Source organism: Camelina sativa, chromosome 12 (genome assembly GCF_030686135.1).
Source record: "Camelina sativa cultivar CO46 ecotype springtype chromosome 12, ASM3068613v1".
Classification (NCBI taxonomy): domain Eukaryota; kingdom Viridiplantae; phylum Streptophyta; class Magnoliopsida; order Brassicales; family Brassicaceae; genus Camelina; species Camelina sativa.
Window position 1 is genome coordinate 8,981,395 of NC_141891.1, and position 19,478 is coordinate 9,000,872.

Sequence of the window (19,478 nt, forward strand, 5' to 3'; positions counted from 1 at the left end):
AAAAAAAAAAATGAGAATAGAATTGTTCTATATATAAAGCAATCTGGAGCAATTATTGCTCTATAATAAAGTTTTGACTCTAAAATAGAGTGAATTGGAGATGTCCTAACAACTTTTTTTTATATACGTACCTTACAAAAGAGAACCGATCGAGCATTCGTCGAGTAAAGACGACCGCTTAAGAATTTTTAAACACTTCGCTTTCATGTATTCGTTTAAAGTATCATATGTATACGATAATTGTCCCCATGATTAATGTGTATGGGGCGTGAAGTGTTGCATAATTACTTTTTAAAAGATGATGTGCCAACTACCTACCTAAATAACGTGGTCGGAATATATAGTGTTTAAATAGTCTAGCTAGGGTTAAAAAACCAGGAGAATATTTTAGCTGTAGAAACCATTTAACTTTTAACTGTCACGTTCACTATATAAATCTAGGCGTCGACAAGTATAATCTCATCGATCACTAAAAGAAAGCATAGAAGAAAAAAAAAAACAAGGGAAGCTTAAAAACGATAGAGGAAAAGAAATGCCGACGTCGGGAACATACGTCACGGAGGTTCCGTTGAAAGGATCGGCGGACAGACATTACAAGAGCTGGAAGAGCGAGAACCATCTCTTCCCTGACGCCATCGGCCAACACATCCAACATGTCGTTGTTCACGAAGGCGAACATGACTCTCACGGGTCTATCAGGAGTTGGAACTACACATATGGTATACATTACTTATACTATCTCTCTATATACAGTACATCTAACACTTTATACACACACACACAATGACACGTATTATGGCGTATCTATGAACTATAGGGTTTTGGTAATATTCCAAAATATGAAATATGATCATTAATGAAATTTCTAGAAGTTCCTATAAACAAACAACAAACATATATAGTTGAACAAATTTGTAGACAACTTGCTCCAGAATTCAATCATAGTTAGTGAATCACACCCTACAGAGAGTTAAACTTAACAATACATTCTTTAACTAGCCCAAACACCGTGACTTCAACAACCTATACAGGGAATATCTAAACAAAACAATTAGTCCGTAGAATTTTTTTTGTGATCATATCTATCCTGATGGTACGATGTTGAAAACTGTAACTAATAATTAAGCACATGTTTTTTGAAAGATGGAAAGCCGGCCACGTTCAAAGAAAGGAGAGAGATAGATGATGCGAACAAAACGTTGACGAAAAGAGGACTGGATGGTCACCCGATGGAGCATCTCAAAGTGTTTGATGTCATTTACGAATTTATTCCCAAATCTGCGAATAGCTGCGTCTGCAAGATCACTATGATATGGGAGAAGCGCAACGATGACTTTCCCGAACCAAGCGGCCTCATGAAATTCGTCAAGAACATGGTTGTTGATATTGAAGGCCACGTCACCAAAGCTTAACCGTCATTATCAATGCCAATACCATCATCACAGTCCATCATCAGTATCTCGATGTATTACTTAAGATGTTTTTCAATATAATAAATGGGGTGTTGTGTGGGGTTTCAAATACTATATATGTAAGTGTTTGGTACTGGAAGATGCTTGGATTTGTTGTTATGCTCATCATATATCGGGTTCGATATAATGATTATTAATAAATAAAAACTAAAATCAGTAATCTACATGTTTCAGTGTTTATGTAATTTACTACTACATAGTCTATATATATATATATATATATATATATATATACAGGGCCGGCTCAATCTATGGGATGACCTATTTTTTTACCAATCAATTGGGTTAAATGGAAAAAACTTATCTTGCATTACTTTTATTTGGGCATATTTATATGTTTATTAATTTTAGGCCTTAAAATAAAACTTAAAAATATAGCTTTGAAGCATCTATACTATTAAAGCAGAAGTACTCTCTAGAGTAAAAATGGATCATGACTTGGTTTTGATAGATTTTTCATTAAAAATGATTAGAGAATCACAAAATTTAATCTAACTAACCTATAGTTTCTATTTTGACAAATGACGAAAATGCCCTCGGTCGATTACTTTAAAAAAACGGGTCGGGACGCGGATCCTTAAAAAAACCGACAATAGAAGGAAAATAACCACCGGATCTGTTTGTGTTCGAGAATAATATTTTTCGGATCCAGTTTATTATTTAATTCAAGATTAGTTAATTAAGATCCCAAACAAACCCATTCGTTATAGGCAAACACTCTGATTTCATAAATTTTAATACCGAAGAATTTGAATATTTACTTAATTACCGAAACATATCATAACAAATATTAATTTAAAAGGAAATTTTTCTGATTCAGTTAAAATCTTATAAAACGAATATTCAAGTTACCATATTTTGTTTAATTCCTTGATTTCCGATGTTACAATTATGAACTAATCTTTTACGATCAAATTTTCAAAGGAATATTCGTTTATCAGTTGTAACGAATCAAGCAAGTAAATATATTTTGCGTATATTCCTGATATCAAATCTTAACTTATAAGTGATAACCTAAATCAATGAATTGTAACTATAAATATATTGAGAACTTTCTATTGGATTATTATACTAAAATAACGATTTTTACTTCGTTACACAAAATGATGGCTCTACCCCTATCTTACACTCCTTTGAAAGACCTAAAACCATACAAAAACGCTTGGTGTATTCAAGTCAAAATTCTCCACAGTTGGAAAATGAATACCGCTAAACTTGGTGAATCACTCGAACTAATTCTCGCTGACGAAACAGTATGTATTTTAAGTATAGATTTATTATTCTTTTGCTAATATATTAATATCAATTCATTCTAAGAGTATTTTTTTTGTTTTATATAGGGTGACAAAATAGGAGCTTCTATCAGAAAGGATCATATCAAAAAGTTTGAATCTGAATTGAAGCCTGGATCTTGGAAAGTTATATCAACTTTTGGTTTGAATCTCTGTACATCCTACTTGCGTCCTTCTCTTATTAAGTATAAGATTAGTACCAGATATGGTACCACAATTATTCCTTCTGAAAATGTATCTGATGATCATTACCTATCATTCACATCGTTTGATAGTATACTTGCTGGAAATCTTGACAAAAATCTCCTGCTAGGTAATTTCATAATACATATATTTTGTTACTAATTTACAAAGATGATTTTATTAATAGTTGTATTATTTATATTTACAGACGTTATTGGTCAAGTAGTCAGTTCTGGAGGTTTAGAAGAAATCACAAGTCGTAACAACATTACCAGGAAGAAAATTGAGTTTGAGATAAGAGACACTGAGTAATATTATAAATCTAAATATATATTTTTAGATTTTTTTTGTTCATAACAAAAATAATATATATATTTTCATGCTTATACATTATACTATTTAAAATCTATTTTATATAGATTTTCATGCTTATACGTTATACTATTTTAATATAATCTATGTCTGTTAAAATTCTTATTTAGGGATAAACGATTATCATGTACTCTATGGGAAACCTACGCTGAAGCTTTAGATCGTGCTATCAATGATTCAAGTGATGGAATGGTTATGTGTTTCCTACGCTTTGTTAAACAAAACAGCTATAAAGGTAACAGTACGCATAATATTTATACATTTAATTTCTAGGGCACAGAATATTTATCAAAAGTATTTTTAGAAAACATTTAACTACTGTATCATATTTATATTTCATTTCAGAAAAACGATACATTGAGAATGCTTTCGATTCTTCTATCTTGATGATCAATCCTCAGTTACCAGAGATGGAGGCTTTTCAGAACATGTAAATTCAAATAGCTATGAAATTATTAATCAACAATATGTTTCATTATGATTTACTATTCCTCTTTTTCATTTTAGTCTTCCTGCGGATCAATTGGCTTTAACAATTACCAATTCTGGTGGAAAGAGAGTTTGTAACCCGTCTGGCTCCAAGAGTGGTCTTGACTTTCCTTTGCAAATGATTGCTGACGTACTTGCTGAAACAGAGGTATTTTACATTTATTAATAGTCTAACAATATATTAACATAATCTATTTTGGAAAATGTATGAGTTATAAGCTTAAGGATGTAATATTATTTTGATAGGTAGGAAAATGTAGAATCGCATGTACTATTTCAGCAATCGATACAGATTGGGGTTGGTTCTACATTAGCTGTCGAAAGTGTAATAAGAAGGTTGATAAAGAGGACCTGTCAATTAAAGTGGAAGATGTTAAGAAACCAAGCAAACCAAGGTGGAGGTGTGAAACCTATAACGAGTGGGCCACGTTGATTGAGCCTAAGTAAGTCTTCTAATTATTTGTCATATATTTTGAAATATGAATATTTGTTGGTTTATCTATTAGATGATTAATTCCTCTTTAGGTACAAATTACATGTCCACGTTTGGGACAAGAGTGGTGAAACCAAAATTTTCATGTTTGATAGTTGGGCATAAAAAATTGTTGGTGTTTCCGCAGCTGAAATCCTAAATGGTTCATTTGAAGAGGTATATTTTTAAATTCCTTGGTTAGATTTTTAACAAAATATGGAATCATTCACAATATCGAATATGCAGATTACGGATCCTACTTTGATCCCTGATCAGATTAAGGCTGTGTGTGGGAAGACCTTTCAATTTCTGATATGTATTGGTGGGGACAATCTTTCTGGTGCTAATGATAGTTACAAGGTTGCTAATGTCTGGGAAGACAATAAATTCATGGAAATTAGTAATGAAGCATCTGAAAATACTATTGACAGAATTAGTCTCACCTCTGAACAGGTTTGCCTTTTTTTATTAAATATAGTTTCTATATATCTATATAGTGCTATCAGAAACATCTAATGTATATACTTTTTTACGTGCAGGCATCACTGATGATTACTAATGGCACTGAGCCTTATGAAACTGATCATTCTTCCAGTTCAACTCCTTCGTCGAAGCGCAAAACAGAAACCACCGACCCAAACATTGATCAATCATCTACAAGCAAGAAAAAATGTTCCGATCAGTCTACTGATTTCACCGAAGATAAAGGAGATTATCCTACCAAGGATTTGAATGAAGTCATTAGCTGTGAAGATGTTGATCACGGAAAAACATAGTCCTACTCCACGTTTGGTTTCCAATTATTTTCACATTTTTCCTTTGAACAATAAAAAGCATTTTTAAATGCTTATTTTAAAACTTTGTTGGTTATTTATTTGGTTCAGTTTTTAATATTATTTTGCTTTGGTTATTTATATGGTATTTTTATTGTTTATAATTTATTTGTTCAAAACTTAATTTATTTTACTAGATATTTGACTGTTTAGTTTTTTTCTATACTTTAGAATATTGTACTCAAATATTTAATTTAGAAATCTTCAATATAGTAAAATAAGGATCTCTTTCAACAGAGACATTGATGATGAATTAGACTTCTAAGAATCATAGTTTCAATGGAGTATATGATGATGAAATCTACTTTGAAGTAGCATCAGTTTCATCATGTATCTATAAATGTAAAAGAAATTTATACTGATTCTAATTTTTATTGCAGTCCATGCGATTAGTAAAAACTGCAATTCAAGCAGACTGTCTAATTTAGTATTAGTACAATATAAATATGAATTAATCTATTACAATGATAGTTTCGATCAAATTTAACCATTGCATGTATGGATTATACACCAAACATAAATTTTTTGTTATTTTCAAAGTCTTCGCCTTGATTACTTCAATTTCGAACTGACAAAAAAAAAACCGACATAAATTTGTAAGTAACTTCCAATCACTTTTCATATTCCTCTTTTCTAGATATATATATATATATATATATATATATATATATATATTTTAATTTTTTTTGCAACTTCAAACTTCATTCACGATAAAACATTTACTATATATCTATTATCTAAAATATTCTAACCTCTCACCTTTCATCATCTTTCTTCTTTCTCCAAAATAATCAAGAACCAAACCAAAAAATGGTTGCATACATAGAGGATTTGAATCCATCAACAGATAGGTTGAGTGTTGCTGTTAAAGTACTGAGGCTCTGGATACCCGAAATCATCATAATGCAGCCTACCTACATTTGTTTGATCTTGGTTGATGAGAAGGTAACAATCCATTTATATCCTTCTTCTTAATATTTAAATCTGAAATTAGTTTTTATATATTTTAGGGAACAAGAATTCAAGCTAAACTCCGAAGTCAGCTTTACTTTGATCAGTACATAGATTTGTTGCAAGAAGGACGATGGTTTCTTCTTTACAAGTTCCAGGTTATTGAAAATCAGAATATTTACAGGAATTGTAACAATTCTTCTGAAATATTGATCACTAGCCAAACTCGCATCACTGGAATCCCTCCTAGATGTCCAGACAACTTTTTCCATCTAATAGATGCACTAACAGTTGAAAATGCCGCAGAAGATGAGAGAAATTGTTGTGTTGGTAATTTTATTTAAATATACTGTTTAACTTCCAGTTTTAATAAAACATTATTTCCTTAGATTCATAGTTTTTTTAATTTCTTTGCTCTTTTCAATCAATTTCAGATTTGTGTGGAACGGTGGTAAGAGTAAATCTACCGCGTAAAATTGTTTTTCTGGAAAATGAAGTTGGATTCAATGGTCTGAAAGATGTTCTTCGCTTTACTGTAATTGACATCAAGTAAGTTAAAAGTTTATAAATTTTTTAAAGAAGTACTACCTCATTTGATTTATATTTGCCATTGAAAATAATACATAGAAGAAACCACTGAAGTTGTCCATTGTTAATTTGTTTATTGTAAAGTAACGAACAAATTCAATGTATTGCCGTCGGTGATACATATTCTGAATTTCGGGAAAAATGGGAACAATATGTTGCGAGTCCTTCCTATGCCAGTGAACCAGTATTGTGTCTGCTTATGTTTTGGAGAATCTCTGTCTTTGAAGGTACTAAGCAATATATTAGCATTTTGTACTAGATAAGCCAATAGATCAAATATAAGATTTGTCACTTACTTTTTTTTTTTAAAGGTCACCGTTGTCTAATGTCTCAAATAAGATGTTCTAAACTTTTACTTGGTAACGAAGCAAGACCATTCACTACAGATCCTGCACTGTAAGTTCATCTATAACATCTATACTATGACAGATTATTAATATGGAATCATTACTATAAGATGTTTTAACTATTGTGTTCCTTTATCTTTCGCAGTCTTTGTTTTCATGAATCATCAGACGATGAAGATTATAACGGCTCAGAAGAAGATGAGAGTGATTCTAATGATTCGGTGTAACCTTAAGATTGATCAAGTTTACTGTTAATTTTGTTAAAAACTTTCATTTGTTTTTTATTTGAATAAGTTCAGCTCTTTGTTGTTTAGATTTTGGACCTATATTTGCGGATATTATGCTAATTACTCTTTTCAAATCTTGAAATTATGTTCAAATATATCTTTTTACCAAATTATGCATAATACCTTCAATTTCAAAGATTTTTTTTGTCAGAGTATAATTCATGATTGACATATGCATGCCATTAAAAATTTGAACATAATTTACGGTACATCTAAGACCAATGCATGCCATTTTTGAAACAGTAAGATTTCGATTCCCATTGTTTACCTTTTTTGTTTTCTCTAACTGTAATGATTAAGTAACATTTATATTTCCAATAAGGGTATACGAATATTGTTAAAAAGATATCAAAGAATATAAGCGGTTATTATATATTTTGCATTATAAATATTTATTCTTAATTAATAAATTGTCGTAGTTGTCAATATATTAACAAATCGTTGTAACGATTCATAAACGACGTGTATTGACTATAAAAGGAACCAATATTTGTCATTTTAGAAGTTACCTTCTATTATCTTTATCGATTCTTGACAAAAAAAAAACACCGATCACACAAAATGGCTATTTATGATAGAGTTAAGGATCTTCTCACATGGACATCAAGCCAGAAGATTCAAGTTAAGATCTTGAGGAAATGGAGGAAGGAGTCTGAGGAAGGTTCCACAATTCACCTAATCCTTTGTGATGTCTTCGTAAGTATCTATACATTATCTTCGTAAATTCATGACTGTTTGGGAAAATATAAAATTTGTTTTTTCATTAATTGTTACATTTTTTGAATATAGGGTGAAACAATTGAAACAACAATTTCTCCGGATCTGTTCCAAATTTTCAACAATCAAATTGCTGAAAATGATTGGAAGATTGTTTCCAATTTCTCGGTGTGTTACCATGAGAGACGTCTGAAGCACACTCATAATGATCATAAGATCATTTTCTCCAATGACACCATCGTGGAAAATTCAGAAGTTGTTTCCAACAATCACTTCTTTGAACTCCAAACTATTGACAGAGTGTTTGATGGATTTCATTCTGTCACACAACGTCCACTAGGTAAGTTTCAAATATTTTAACAAGTTATCTGAACTTAACTATATTTTGATGGATCCGTAATATTAATCTAAGAACTATATTCCCGTTTTCTACCAGACATCATGGGCGAAGTGATCGATGTCGAATCAATGATCCATGCACATGATCCAAATGTGGAGGTTCCTAATGAGATTATGAGGATCTTACGGTTTTCAATCCGTGATTTGAGGTTCGTTAAAATTTTCACTAAAATCTTAGGTCAGTTTTAAATCAAGCTTTTTTAATAGTATAGATATACTGAAACTATGTTTGATTGTTTCATAGTGGTATGGATATAAGCTGCGTGGCATATAATGAGACAGCCACCTTTTTTAACGACAATTGGTTGGCAACAGGATGTTACCATGTTGTTGCAGTATTGCAGTTTTGGCATGCCAAATATCCAAGTTTTGGTAATTAAATTATACTTTATATAGTTGTTATTCTAGATTTTTATGGATAGTAATTTTAATTTGTACGATTTTGATCAGTCGAATGTTTATACCACAACTTATAATAGGACAAGGAATCATTTGATTGGTTCTTAGAAAATATCTATAGTTATTGGACATAAGTATGTAGAGATTTGTTTGATTGAAACATAGTTTATATCTTTGGAATTAATAGGTAAACGAATTGAACTGTACTCTACCCCGTTGGTATCAAGGATTCATTTTAATCCTCCAGTTGCAGAAGTCCAAGATTTCAAGATGAGGTGATTTGATCAATTTCAATTTTAATATAAAAAAAAAAAAAAAAAATTTATTGACTAATATGATCTAACTGAAATTATGCAGGCTAGAGTACCAAACTGCTGTAGATGGTGGAAGTGATTGAGAGATGCTGAAGATGGTGGAAGTGCGAAGAGATTGTTTTTAATTTGGTGTTTTAATAATGAAACTACGTTTGTCGTTTGTTTTTAATTTGTTGTCAAGACTTGAATCTAAGTTATAACTAAAAGATTTAGTAGTAAGTTAAAATGTTTTTCTTACTTTCAGTTTCATTTAATTCAAACTTATTGTTTTCTGTTATAATATTATAGAGTATATAACTAATAACTTATGGATATATAACTAAAAACCAATATAACTTATTTTTAACAATTTAAAATATGTATAACTATAGATGGATATATAACTAATAACCAATAGAACTTATATTAAACAATTTAAAATATGTATAAATAAACTAAACTTATAATTTAATTAAACTTATATTTAATTAAAATAGAGATTTCAAATGGAAGATTGTAACAAAATTATTTTTTCAAAAGAACTATATTAAAAAATACTTTGCCTTACTCAGATAAAACATTATTATGTATATATCTATATTATACAAATAACTGAGTAAAAGAGGATGATGATTTGATTTCTATCATAATCAAATCTTCACAAAATCTGGGTAATGGACTGTGCATATGTATACAAATTTTTAACATTTAATATAAATAAATATAAAATAGGAGTGGAAGTATTTTTACGTTTCACATATGTACACGAAGAGACTTTTTCCATTCTCTTCCCTTCCAAAAACCCTATAACTATCCAAACACATTTCAGGAAAAAAAAAGAAAAAAAACCTTCAATCTCACCAAAAGCAAAATAAATTTTATATATATTAGAAAATGGTTATCAGTAGAATTGCTGATCTCAGTCCTGGAAGGACCGATTGGACGATCATCGTTAAGGTATTGAGTACTTGGAAGATACATGATTTTTTCGAAAAAAGGATCATGCTCTTGGTGGATAAAGAGGTAAATCTCAACTTAGTATATTCTTTATATCCATTTTATATTTTCTTTTGGATGTTTGATTTAATGATAAGAGATGATAAGATAATTTTGATTTTGGACATGCAAGGGTCAAACGATTGAAGCGACTTTAATCCACGATCCGCGGTTGAAAAATGTTCCAAGATATATCTATGACGGTGAATGGTATAAAATTGATAAATTTAAAGTGATCTATCCAACTCTCAGAGAAAGAAACACAACACATCCTTACCAGATAAGAATTATCGAGGAATCTGAGATGATCACTTTAGCAGATGAGGGAGAGGGTGACTTCTATCGATTCAAAGACTTCTTAGACATTAAAAATGGCAGATCGTTAAATGGTTCATCTTTTGGTAAGTACATTCATTTAACCATATTTCCAATTCCAAAGATAATCATATTTACATATATTAATATTAACATATATTTATTTATATTATTACAATATAGATGTATGTGGATGTATAATCGATGTGGAGCATAAACCTAACGATAGTAGTGCCAACGGTTATGATGAAGTACTATTTACACTCATCAATGGCAGGTACTATTTTTTGTTTTAAAGTTTACACTATGTGTTGTTTTATCTCCATATGTTTTTATTGATTTTTACTACATCAATTAGAATTATCATATTTAGATACTAAGAAGATAATAACTTTTGTTATATTTTTGTAATTGTGGAAATAATAGGAATGATAAACTCATGTGTTGTGCAAAAGGATTGTATGCTGCTATTTCATGTATTCTTGGAGATTAAAAGGATGCCATCTCACATACAAAACCGACCCAGTGTTTTGTGTTTTACGTTTTTGGAATGTTGGTGTTATTGGAGGTATGTCTCGATTTTAGACTTTATTCAACTAAATTCTATGATCAAATTTAATTGAACATAGAAACAATGATAGGAAAACTATGCATTGTCAATCGCACTGGCTCATCCAGGATCTTCATAAAACCAAACTTTGCTGGCTTAGAAAATCACAAAACAAAGTAAGTTTTATTAATAAATATTTATAATTTCTTTTTAATATGTTGTGCTCAAAGATATGTTGTTCAAATATCCAGCTCTGAATTTGCGGCGTCATATTATATAAGGAACCTGATGGGACATAATGATGAAGCCAATCGAACATTTGCATAAGGAGATCAAGGATAAAGTAGTTTCTTATAATTGAAATATATGCATCTTCCTTTTTATGTATTAACTTTTGTATTATGTTCTTTACTTTGGTTGTACTCAGTATTTTACTTCTGTTTAGATAATTAACTTTGGCATGTTTTTATAGTCCACTTATTCAATTTCAATCGTCGAAACATCTAACTGTATAAGGAAATGCATATATGCATTATACTTATTACTTTCCACTATTGATTATAAAATCTACTAATTAACCAAATTATAGGGGAATTATATCAAAGAAACTAAATTAGGAATAAATATCTTTTTAATTACTATTGTAATTAAACGCAATCACAACAACTAACAAAATTATCTTTCTTCCTCTCATTCTCTACTTTTGGGCTGATTATAGTTTCAACTATCCGCAGTTTCTCTAAACATACTGTTAAATCAGTGACTATGAAACGCAGGAAAGATGAATGTGAGAACAAAACTCCTAAATCTCCACAATTTCCAAACTTAGAGAAGAAATTTCGGATAACTCCATCTTCTGAAAAGGAGAATCCACCACAACCATTTATTGGATCTAAAAATACAGTCCCTATTAAATCTGCATTTCGTGCAGTGTTGAAGGATATTACAAATACCACTGAAAATAATAAAAGTGTTAGCAAATCTACACAACAGCCACAGAGAAGGTCAGCACATGAAAAAAATGGGACAAAAATTCCTTTAACATCATCCACTTCAAGAAAAGAACTCCATGGTATGTAACTCTTTACTATATATAATATAGATTGTACATAATAATCTAATAACATAAATTCAAATCATTTTTTTATTGTTTGTCAGGTCCTGTTCATCCATCTCCTAAAAATATTGGATCTAATAATACAGTCCCTATCAGTTCTGTATACGTTCGTCTGTTTAAGGATTTAACAAAAAAAGGTTACAGTAATACAAGTGTTACTTTTCCTTTAGACCGATCACAAAGGATGTTACCATATGAAAATGATATCAGAATCAATAAACTAACACCATCGGCTTCAAGAAAAATCCTCCAAGGTATGTACCTCTTAATTATAGATTAGAGATAATTATTTAACTCCATTAATCCATATTATTTCTTATGTTGCTAAGGTTCTGGATATGCACCTCCTACCAATATTTATTTTGTAGATACCCCGTGCACACCTAATGTATGCATTTCTCCAATCCGGCGTTTGTCGTCTCTTACGAATGAAGCAAGGATTAGTCCATATTCAAAAGGTTATATTTACGTATAATCATATAATATTTTTGTTATTCACTGAATACTTTATAATTTAGTTCTAATACACATTCTTATCCTATGCAAAATATATATACAGGAAATGGATCAAATTTCTCTGAAATCATTGACACTCCAAGCAGAGATTCTGTAAATACTAATCAAGCAGGCAATATGAATAAAGGAGTTACCTTGGATGTCTATACTCAAAATACAACTCATTCGTTGCTACCAAGTATCATAGATCCAAGCCACGACATCAGTAAAAAACAACAAACTAGATTCGGTAAACAATTTTTTTACAAATTATTTAGGGTGATTATAGTAATCTATTCTATTCAAAATCTTGAAAAAGAGTTTATTTTACTAACCCCTATTTTTAAAAGCAGGCAAAGTATGTGTTTCTTCAACTTATCCTTCTGAGGATAACAATACTATCAGTAAATTCAGAGATTTAGACAACACATCTGATCAAGAAGAGAACTCGGAACTTGAGGATTTTGAAAGTGGTATAGTACAGGATTATCTCTACTAATTTTCACTCAATAGTTATTGAATTCATTATATATATCTAATTAATGTTGTATAACAGATGATTCAGAAGCTGAATATGAACAACAAGTCTTTGATTGTAGTAGTCAAGAAGATGAACCTCATGACCCATCTGATGCTATTGAGTCTGACTCTGATTCAGAGCCGATTACACAAACCATTGAAGATAAACATAAAGAGGCTAAATGTCGTTATGATTTCCTAAACCTTTTTGATGAGGCTATTCAAAAGGTGTTTGGTAAACCTAATTCAACTGTGAAGGACAATATCAATTTGAAGGAGAAACAGAAGACGAAAAACCCAAAAGACGGTATAGTTATCAGAATTTTCTTTTTTTTCTATATATATATTGGATACTGATTTTCAAACATAATTAATAAACTGTTTTTTTATAAATTCAGCTTATGAAGATGACGGTGATCCTGTCCACACATGTAAGGATTGTGGTGCTATTTTCTGGTATGGTGAAAGATTAAATCGGAGGAAGAATACAAAAACACCAATATACAGTGGATGCTGCATGCATGGACAAATTCAACTACCTACGTTTAAAGAATCTCCAGCTTTGCTTTTGTGGTTATTAACATCTGATGATGACTTAGCCAAACATTTCCGAGAAAATATCAGAGCTTATAACATGATATTCTCATTTACCTCTATAGGAGATAAAGTTGATCGTTCAGTAAAGAAAGGTCGAGGTCCTTCTATGTTTGCTCTGCAAGGCGAAAATTATCATCTAATGGGTTCTTTGAAACCAAAACCTGGCGACTATCCAAAGTTTCAACAGTTATATATTGTTGATACTGAAAATGAAGTAGCAAACCTAATGAATATAATGAGGTAATTCTATATCCAAAATATTATTGGTAATATAGTTTTTCTTTTAATTAATTTACTGTATTTGATCCTTTCTAATACTAATTCTATTTTCAGTAAAGGTAAAGATGATGAGAATCCATCTGAAAAGAGAAAGTTCAAAAAGGAAATTGTTGAAAAACTGCAGAAGATGTTGAATGAAATAAATCCTTACGTACAGCATTTTCGTTATGCAAGAGATAGGTTTGCTTTGGAAAAAGAAAAAGCAAATTTCCATATGCGAATCGTCTCTACACGTGAGAAAGATGGCACCAAATATAATTTGCCTACTGCTTCTGAAGTTGCTGCATTGATACCTGGAGATTTCCATACCGAAATGAATAAGCGTGATATAGTGGTTGAAATGCAATCTGGTAAGTTGAAAAGGATTCATGAGTGTCATATATCTTATCTTGCTTTGCAATATCCTCTTTTATTTCCACTCGGTGAAGATGGATACACATTGGGTTTGAAAAAGAGGGTTAAAAAAGGATCAAAGAAGAAGAAGCGAAAGGATATAAGTATGAGGCAGTGGTACGCGTATAGGCTACACGAGAGGAAAGATGAGAAACATATATTATTTCGGTCTAAGCGTTTATTTCAGCAGTTCTTGGTTGATACGTATACTATGATTGAGTCTAATCGTCTCCGGTACCTAAAAAAAAACCAGAAGAAATTAAGGAGTTCAAACATAGAGGAGATTTAGCAAGCAGCGGATGAAGGAGAAGATGATCTCACAAATCGTGGTAACAGAGTTGTTATTCCACCTTCTTTCACCGGTGGACCAAGTTATATGAGGCAAAATTATTTGGATGCTATGGCTACATGTAAACATTTCGGTTTCCCAGACCTTTTTATAACCTTCACTTGCAATGCTAAGTGGCCAGAAATCACAAGATTCGTCAATCAGAGGAATTTGAAAGCTGATGATCGACCGGACATCATTTGCAGAATTTTTAAGCTGAAACTAGAGAAGTTTATGGATGATTTAACTAAGAAACATATATTGGGGAAAACAGTTTCAGGTAAATCTCTTCCACTAAAATCTTGAATTTTAAAATATTAAATCATTTTTAATTGAAAATGATTAAATTTATAAACATAATCTGTTTTGCAGCTATTTATCAGATTGAGTTTCAGAAAAGAGGTCTTCCTCATGCTCATATTATTGTTTGGATGGATAAAAAACATAAGTTCCCAACAGCCGATCATATTGACAAGATAATTTCTGCTGAAATTCCAGATAAAGATGAAGATCCAGAACTCTACGAAGTTGTCAAAGAATGTATGATTCATGGTCCCTGTGGAAGTACGAATATGAACTCTCCGTGTATGGTTTGAGGAAAATGTTCAAAGTTCTATCCTAAGGAGTTTGTTGATACAACAAACTTAGACAGAGATGTATATCCAATTTATAGGAGGAGGGATGATGGTCGTTTTATAGAGAAGAATGGTTTCAAGTGCGACAATACATATGTCGTCCCATACAACAGAAAACTTTCTCTAAAGTACCGAGCTCAGATTAACGTGGAATGGTGTAACCAAACTGGATCGGTCAAGTACTTATTTAAGTATGTGCACAAAGGTCAAGATCGTGTTACTGTATCTGTTGAGGCAGGTCAAGAAGAGGATGAAACAGAGTATACCTCCGACGGTGTCAATATTAACTCATCCAAAAAAAAGGATGATGTTCAAGATTTCTTTGACTGCAGGTTTATCTATCTAAAACATGTTTAAATAGTTCTATAAGATGATACCCCGTCAAATGAATTGAATGATATGAAATTTTTCCATTTTGCAGATATGTTTCCGCATGTGAAGCTTTCTGGAGGACGAATCAGTATCCTATACACTATAGAACAACACCTGTTGTCAAACTTACATTTCATGAGGAAGGGAAGCAACCTGTTTTCTACAAAGATGGCGACAAGCCAACTACCGTATTAAATCGCCCAACTCTTGATCACACGATGTTTACCGCTTGGTTTGAGTTGTGTCTAAGGGATGAGGAAGCAAGAAAGCTTACATATGAACAGATTCCAAATAAATACATCTATGATAAAAAGGAGAAAGAGTTTCGTCCGAGAGGTAGAACTGGTTTCTCTATTGGGCGAATCAATTATGTGCCACATAATTTAGAAGATTCATACCATCTTCGAATTTTCATAAACAGCAAAAAAGGTCCTACCAGTTTCAACGACATTAAAACTGTCAAAGGTGTTCTTTATAAAACCTATAAAGAGGCATGCTTCGCTCTAGGTTTGCTAGATGATGACAAAGAGTATATTGAAGGCATAAAGGAAGCTAATTTTTGGTGTTCATCAAAGTTTTGTCGTAGACTTTTTGTGATAATGCTTATATCTGAAAGTTTAACTTCTCCTAAAACTGTATGGGAAGAAACATGGAAAATCCTTTCAGAAGATATTGAGAGAAAAGAAAAATAGAGGAGACAACGTCCAGGTATATTTTTACTTCTATATCCACCAATAATTTGACTATATATTATTTATTAAATATATGATAGCTTATTTTCATTTCTCTAACCATATGAGTAAATATTGTTTTCGTTAGACTTTTGTTTGTCAGACACGAAAAAAAAGAAATTGCTACTAAGAGAGTTACAGAAGCTAATGAAAAGAAATGGATGTTCATTGCAAAAATACAAGCTTATGCCACACATATCTCTTGAAGATGTAACATTGCCTAATCAGTTGATACTGGATGAACTCAACTACAACCGTGAGGATTTAGCAAAGAAACATGATGGTTGGAAAAAGATGCTAACAGAAGAACAGAAGAAGATCTATGATGAGATAATGGAAGCTGTAATCAATGACAAAGGTGGTGTATTTTTTTTATATGGATTTGGAGGAACAGGGAAAACATTTTTGTGGAAAGTATTGTCTGCAGCAATAAGATCAAACGGTCATATTGTTCTCAATTCGGCATCTAGCGGTATTGCCTCTCTACTACTGGAAGGAGGAAGAACAGCTCACTCTAGGTTTGCCCTTCCTTTAAATCCAAATGAAACTTCTACTTGCAACATGTCAAGGAGCTCAGAACTTGGTGCGTTGGTTAAAGAAGCAAAGTTAATCATATGGGATGAAGCTCCAATGATGAGTAAATACTGCTTTGAGACATTAGACAGAAGCTTGAAAGATATTATGAGGAGTAAAGAAGACAAATTGTTCGGAGGAAAAGTTGTCCTTTTTGGAGGTGATTTCAGACAAATTCTTCCCGTTATTGTTGGCGCAGGAAGGGAAGCGATTGTCAATGCATCATTAAACTCTTCATACTTATGGAATCAGTGCAAAGTTTTAAGATTGACAAAGAATATGAGGTTGCTTCAAGACATTGGTAAACAAGAGGCCAGCGAGATAGAAGAGTTTTCTAAATGGATACTCGCAGTTGGAGAAGGAAAAATTAATGAGCCTAATGATGGTGTGTGTGAAATAGATATCCCACAAGAGTTACTTATTCCAGAGGGTTCCTCTCCGTTAGAGTCAATCATTGAAGCTGTTTACGGAAAGAACTTTGCCACTCAAAAAGATCCTAAATTTTTCCAAGAACGAGCTATTCTTTGCCCTACGAATGAAGATGTCAATTCTATCAATGATGTCATGTTATCAAGTCTAAACGGTTAGTTCATCTTTATTCGTCCTTTAGTTATTGTTAGTAATCATACACACTTAATTCATCAAATTATTTTATTTAGATTTTGTTTTTCTTATTTTTACAGCTGAAGAAAGAATTTATCTAAGTTCTGATTCAATTGACCCTCAAGATAAACGTGCTCTGAAAAATAAAGTTTACTCACCAGATTTTCTAAATACCATTAAGGTTTCGGGTATACCTTATCATAGGCTTCGTTTGAAAATAAGTTGTCCGATTATGTTAATGAGAAATATTGATCCGCATGGTGGTTTAATGAATGGTACAAGACTGCAGATCACCCAAATGGCGGACCATGTTTTGCAAGCTCGGATTTTAACTGGTACGCGAGTTGGTAAGATAGTTCTCATCCCTAGGATGTTGATATCACCATCAGATACTAGGTTGCCTTTCAAAATGCACCGAAGACAGTTCCCAGTGTCAGTTGCTTTTGCAATGACTATCAATAAGAGTCAAGGTCAATCTCTGGAAAATGTTGGTATATACTTGCCTAGACCCGTTTTCTCTCATGGTCAGTTATATGTAGCAATGTCAAGAGTTAAATCAAAGTCTGGATTGAAGATGTTGATAACAAATGCTGAGGGAAAACCTCAAACAAAGACCACCAATGTTGTTTTTAAAGAAGTTTTCCAAAATCTTCACTAGGAAATGGAATGGTACTTACTCCCTAAATTCTAGGTATATTATAATTTCGTTTTATTAATATATATGTTACTAACTCTATATTTATTCTAATTTGCCCTACAGAGAAAATACAACACATGGTTGAATGGGTTAATGACGGAATATGGTACTTTCATGACTATATGAGTCATTTCTACTCTTACTATTATTTTTATTTTATTTTATTATTGTTTACTTTGGATATTAAACATTCATAAACACAAATTATTATTAACCAACAAAACTATAGTCCGATATTGCTTTCTGCGTAATCCATTACGAACCTACTATCCGATATTGTCCAATATATACTCTCTAACATATCTACTATTCAATATACTCTTTGTCTGTCTGATTTTGTAAGCAGCTATATTATGCAAAGTATGAGATTATATAAAGCGACTGAATTAGTTTATTACCGATTACGTTTTTATTTTAACTTCGATAATAAGATAGATTACCTAACTCAGATAAGAAAAAAGTTAAAAAAATATAATCCCGTGCTGTAGCACAGATTATCCCCTAGTTTTAGTATAAATGGGGTGTTGTGTGCGGTTTTTCTGATCCTTTTTTCAAATGCCGTACGCCGGTATTTATATATATTACAGTAAACATGCATTTCGAGGTACTAGCTAGTAGCTAGTATGTGTCGTTTAGTCATAATACTTATTAGCAGTTAGCTAGTAGCTAGTATGTGTCGTTTAGTCATAATACTTATTAGCAGTTAAATAATGAGAGTACGTATATTATGGTCACACGCACAAATAAGGAAGTCTACAGAAATAAACCGCAGAAACATCGCTGCTATAGAATTTTGTTATTACAAATTGCAGAAAAAGTATAACGAATGCAAAATCGTTATTTATTTTATATTTTCTCTTTTGTAAAAGATCTTTGAACATTTTGAGGAAGGAGAAGAACCATAGCGACGATAGACATCTATCAACGCTAAATATATTTATTTTATCAATAGTAATCGTCGGCAGCGTTAACTGAGACCATGCACCATCAGACAGATCTGGACCATGCAGATGCTTTGATAATATATAGATTAGCAAACTAATAATACATATGTAATCAAAAATTCGGGATTAATTAACCAAGAAAAAAAAATTCGGGATTGATCGTTGCTTTCTTACCGAATCCAAACAACCTTACCCCACCAATCCGATAAAGGCTACTTACTATGTGTCTCACCCTCAGAT

General features: G+C 31.7%; 5 protein-coding genes and 1 pseudogene across 5 annotated transcripts; all 6 read left to right on the top strand.

Moving 5' to 3' along the window:
* The first annotated feature begins 353 nt into the window (after window positions 1-353).
* On the top strand, window positions 354-1,636 carry LOC104773987 (MLP-like protein 328). The gene is made up of 2 exons (XM_010498659.3): window positions 354-719; window positions 1,144-1,636. Exons 1-2 carry the CDS (start codon window positions 533-535, stop codon window positions 1,410-1,412), a joined length of 456 nt encoding a protein of 151 aa, XP_010496961.2. The 5' UTR covers window positions 354-532; the 3' UTR covers window positions 1,413-1,636.
* Window positions 1,637-2,671: 1,035 nt separating this feature from the next.
* Window positions 2,672-3,974, top strand: LOC147930297 (uncharacterized). Its single transcript, XM_087476802.1, has 6 exons — window positions 2,672-2,725; window positions 2,813-3,077; window positions 3,156-3,255; window positions 3,430-3,554; window positions 3,665-3,749; window positions 3,827-3,974. The coding sequence occupies exons 1-6, from the start codon at window positions 2,672-2,674 to the stop codon at window positions 3,972-3,974; spliced, it is 777 nt and encodes a 258-aa protein (XP_087332928.1).
* Window positions 3,975-4,496: 522 nt separating this feature from the next.
* On the top strand, window positions 4,497-5,056 carry LOC147930298 (uncharacterized). The gene is made up of 2 exons (XM_087476803.1): window positions 4,497-4,733; window positions 4,820-5,056. The coding sequence occupies exons 1-2, from the start codon at window positions 4,497-4,499 to the stop codon at window positions 5,054-5,056; spliced, it is 474 nt and encodes a 157-aa protein (XP_087332929.1).
* An 801-nt stretch (window positions 5,057-5,857) lies between these two features.
* Window positions 5,858-7,284, top strand: LOC147930299 (uncharacterized). The gene is made up of 6 exons (XM_087478575.1): window positions 5,858-6,058; window positions 6,124-6,394; window positions 6,499-6,613; window positions 6,737-6,879; window positions 6,964-7,048; window positions 7,145-7,284. Exons 1-6 carry the CDS (start codon window positions 5,924-5,926, stop codon window positions 7,224-7,226), a joined length of 831 nt encoding a protein of 276 aa, XP_087334701.1. The 5' UTR covers window positions 5,858-5,923; the 3' UTR covers window positions 7,227-7,284.
* A 563-nt stretch (window positions 7,285-7,847) lies between these two features.
* LOC147930300 (uncharacterized) lies at window positions 7,848-9,198 on the top strand. The gene is made up of 6 exons (XM_087476804.1): window positions 7,848-7,982; window positions 8,076-8,343; window positions 8,440-8,551; window positions 8,647-8,774; window positions 8,989-9,076; window positions 9,159-9,198. Exons 1-6 carry the CDS (start codon window positions 7,848-7,850, stop codon window positions 9,196-9,198), a joined length of 771 nt encoding a protein of 256 aa, XP_087332930.1.
* Window positions 9,199-13,603: 4,405 nt separating this feature from the next.
* On the top strand, window positions 13,604-18,255 carry LOC147930301 (uncharacterized; annotated as a pseudogene).
* The last annotated feature ends 1,223 nt before the right edge of the window (window positions 18,256-19,478 follow it).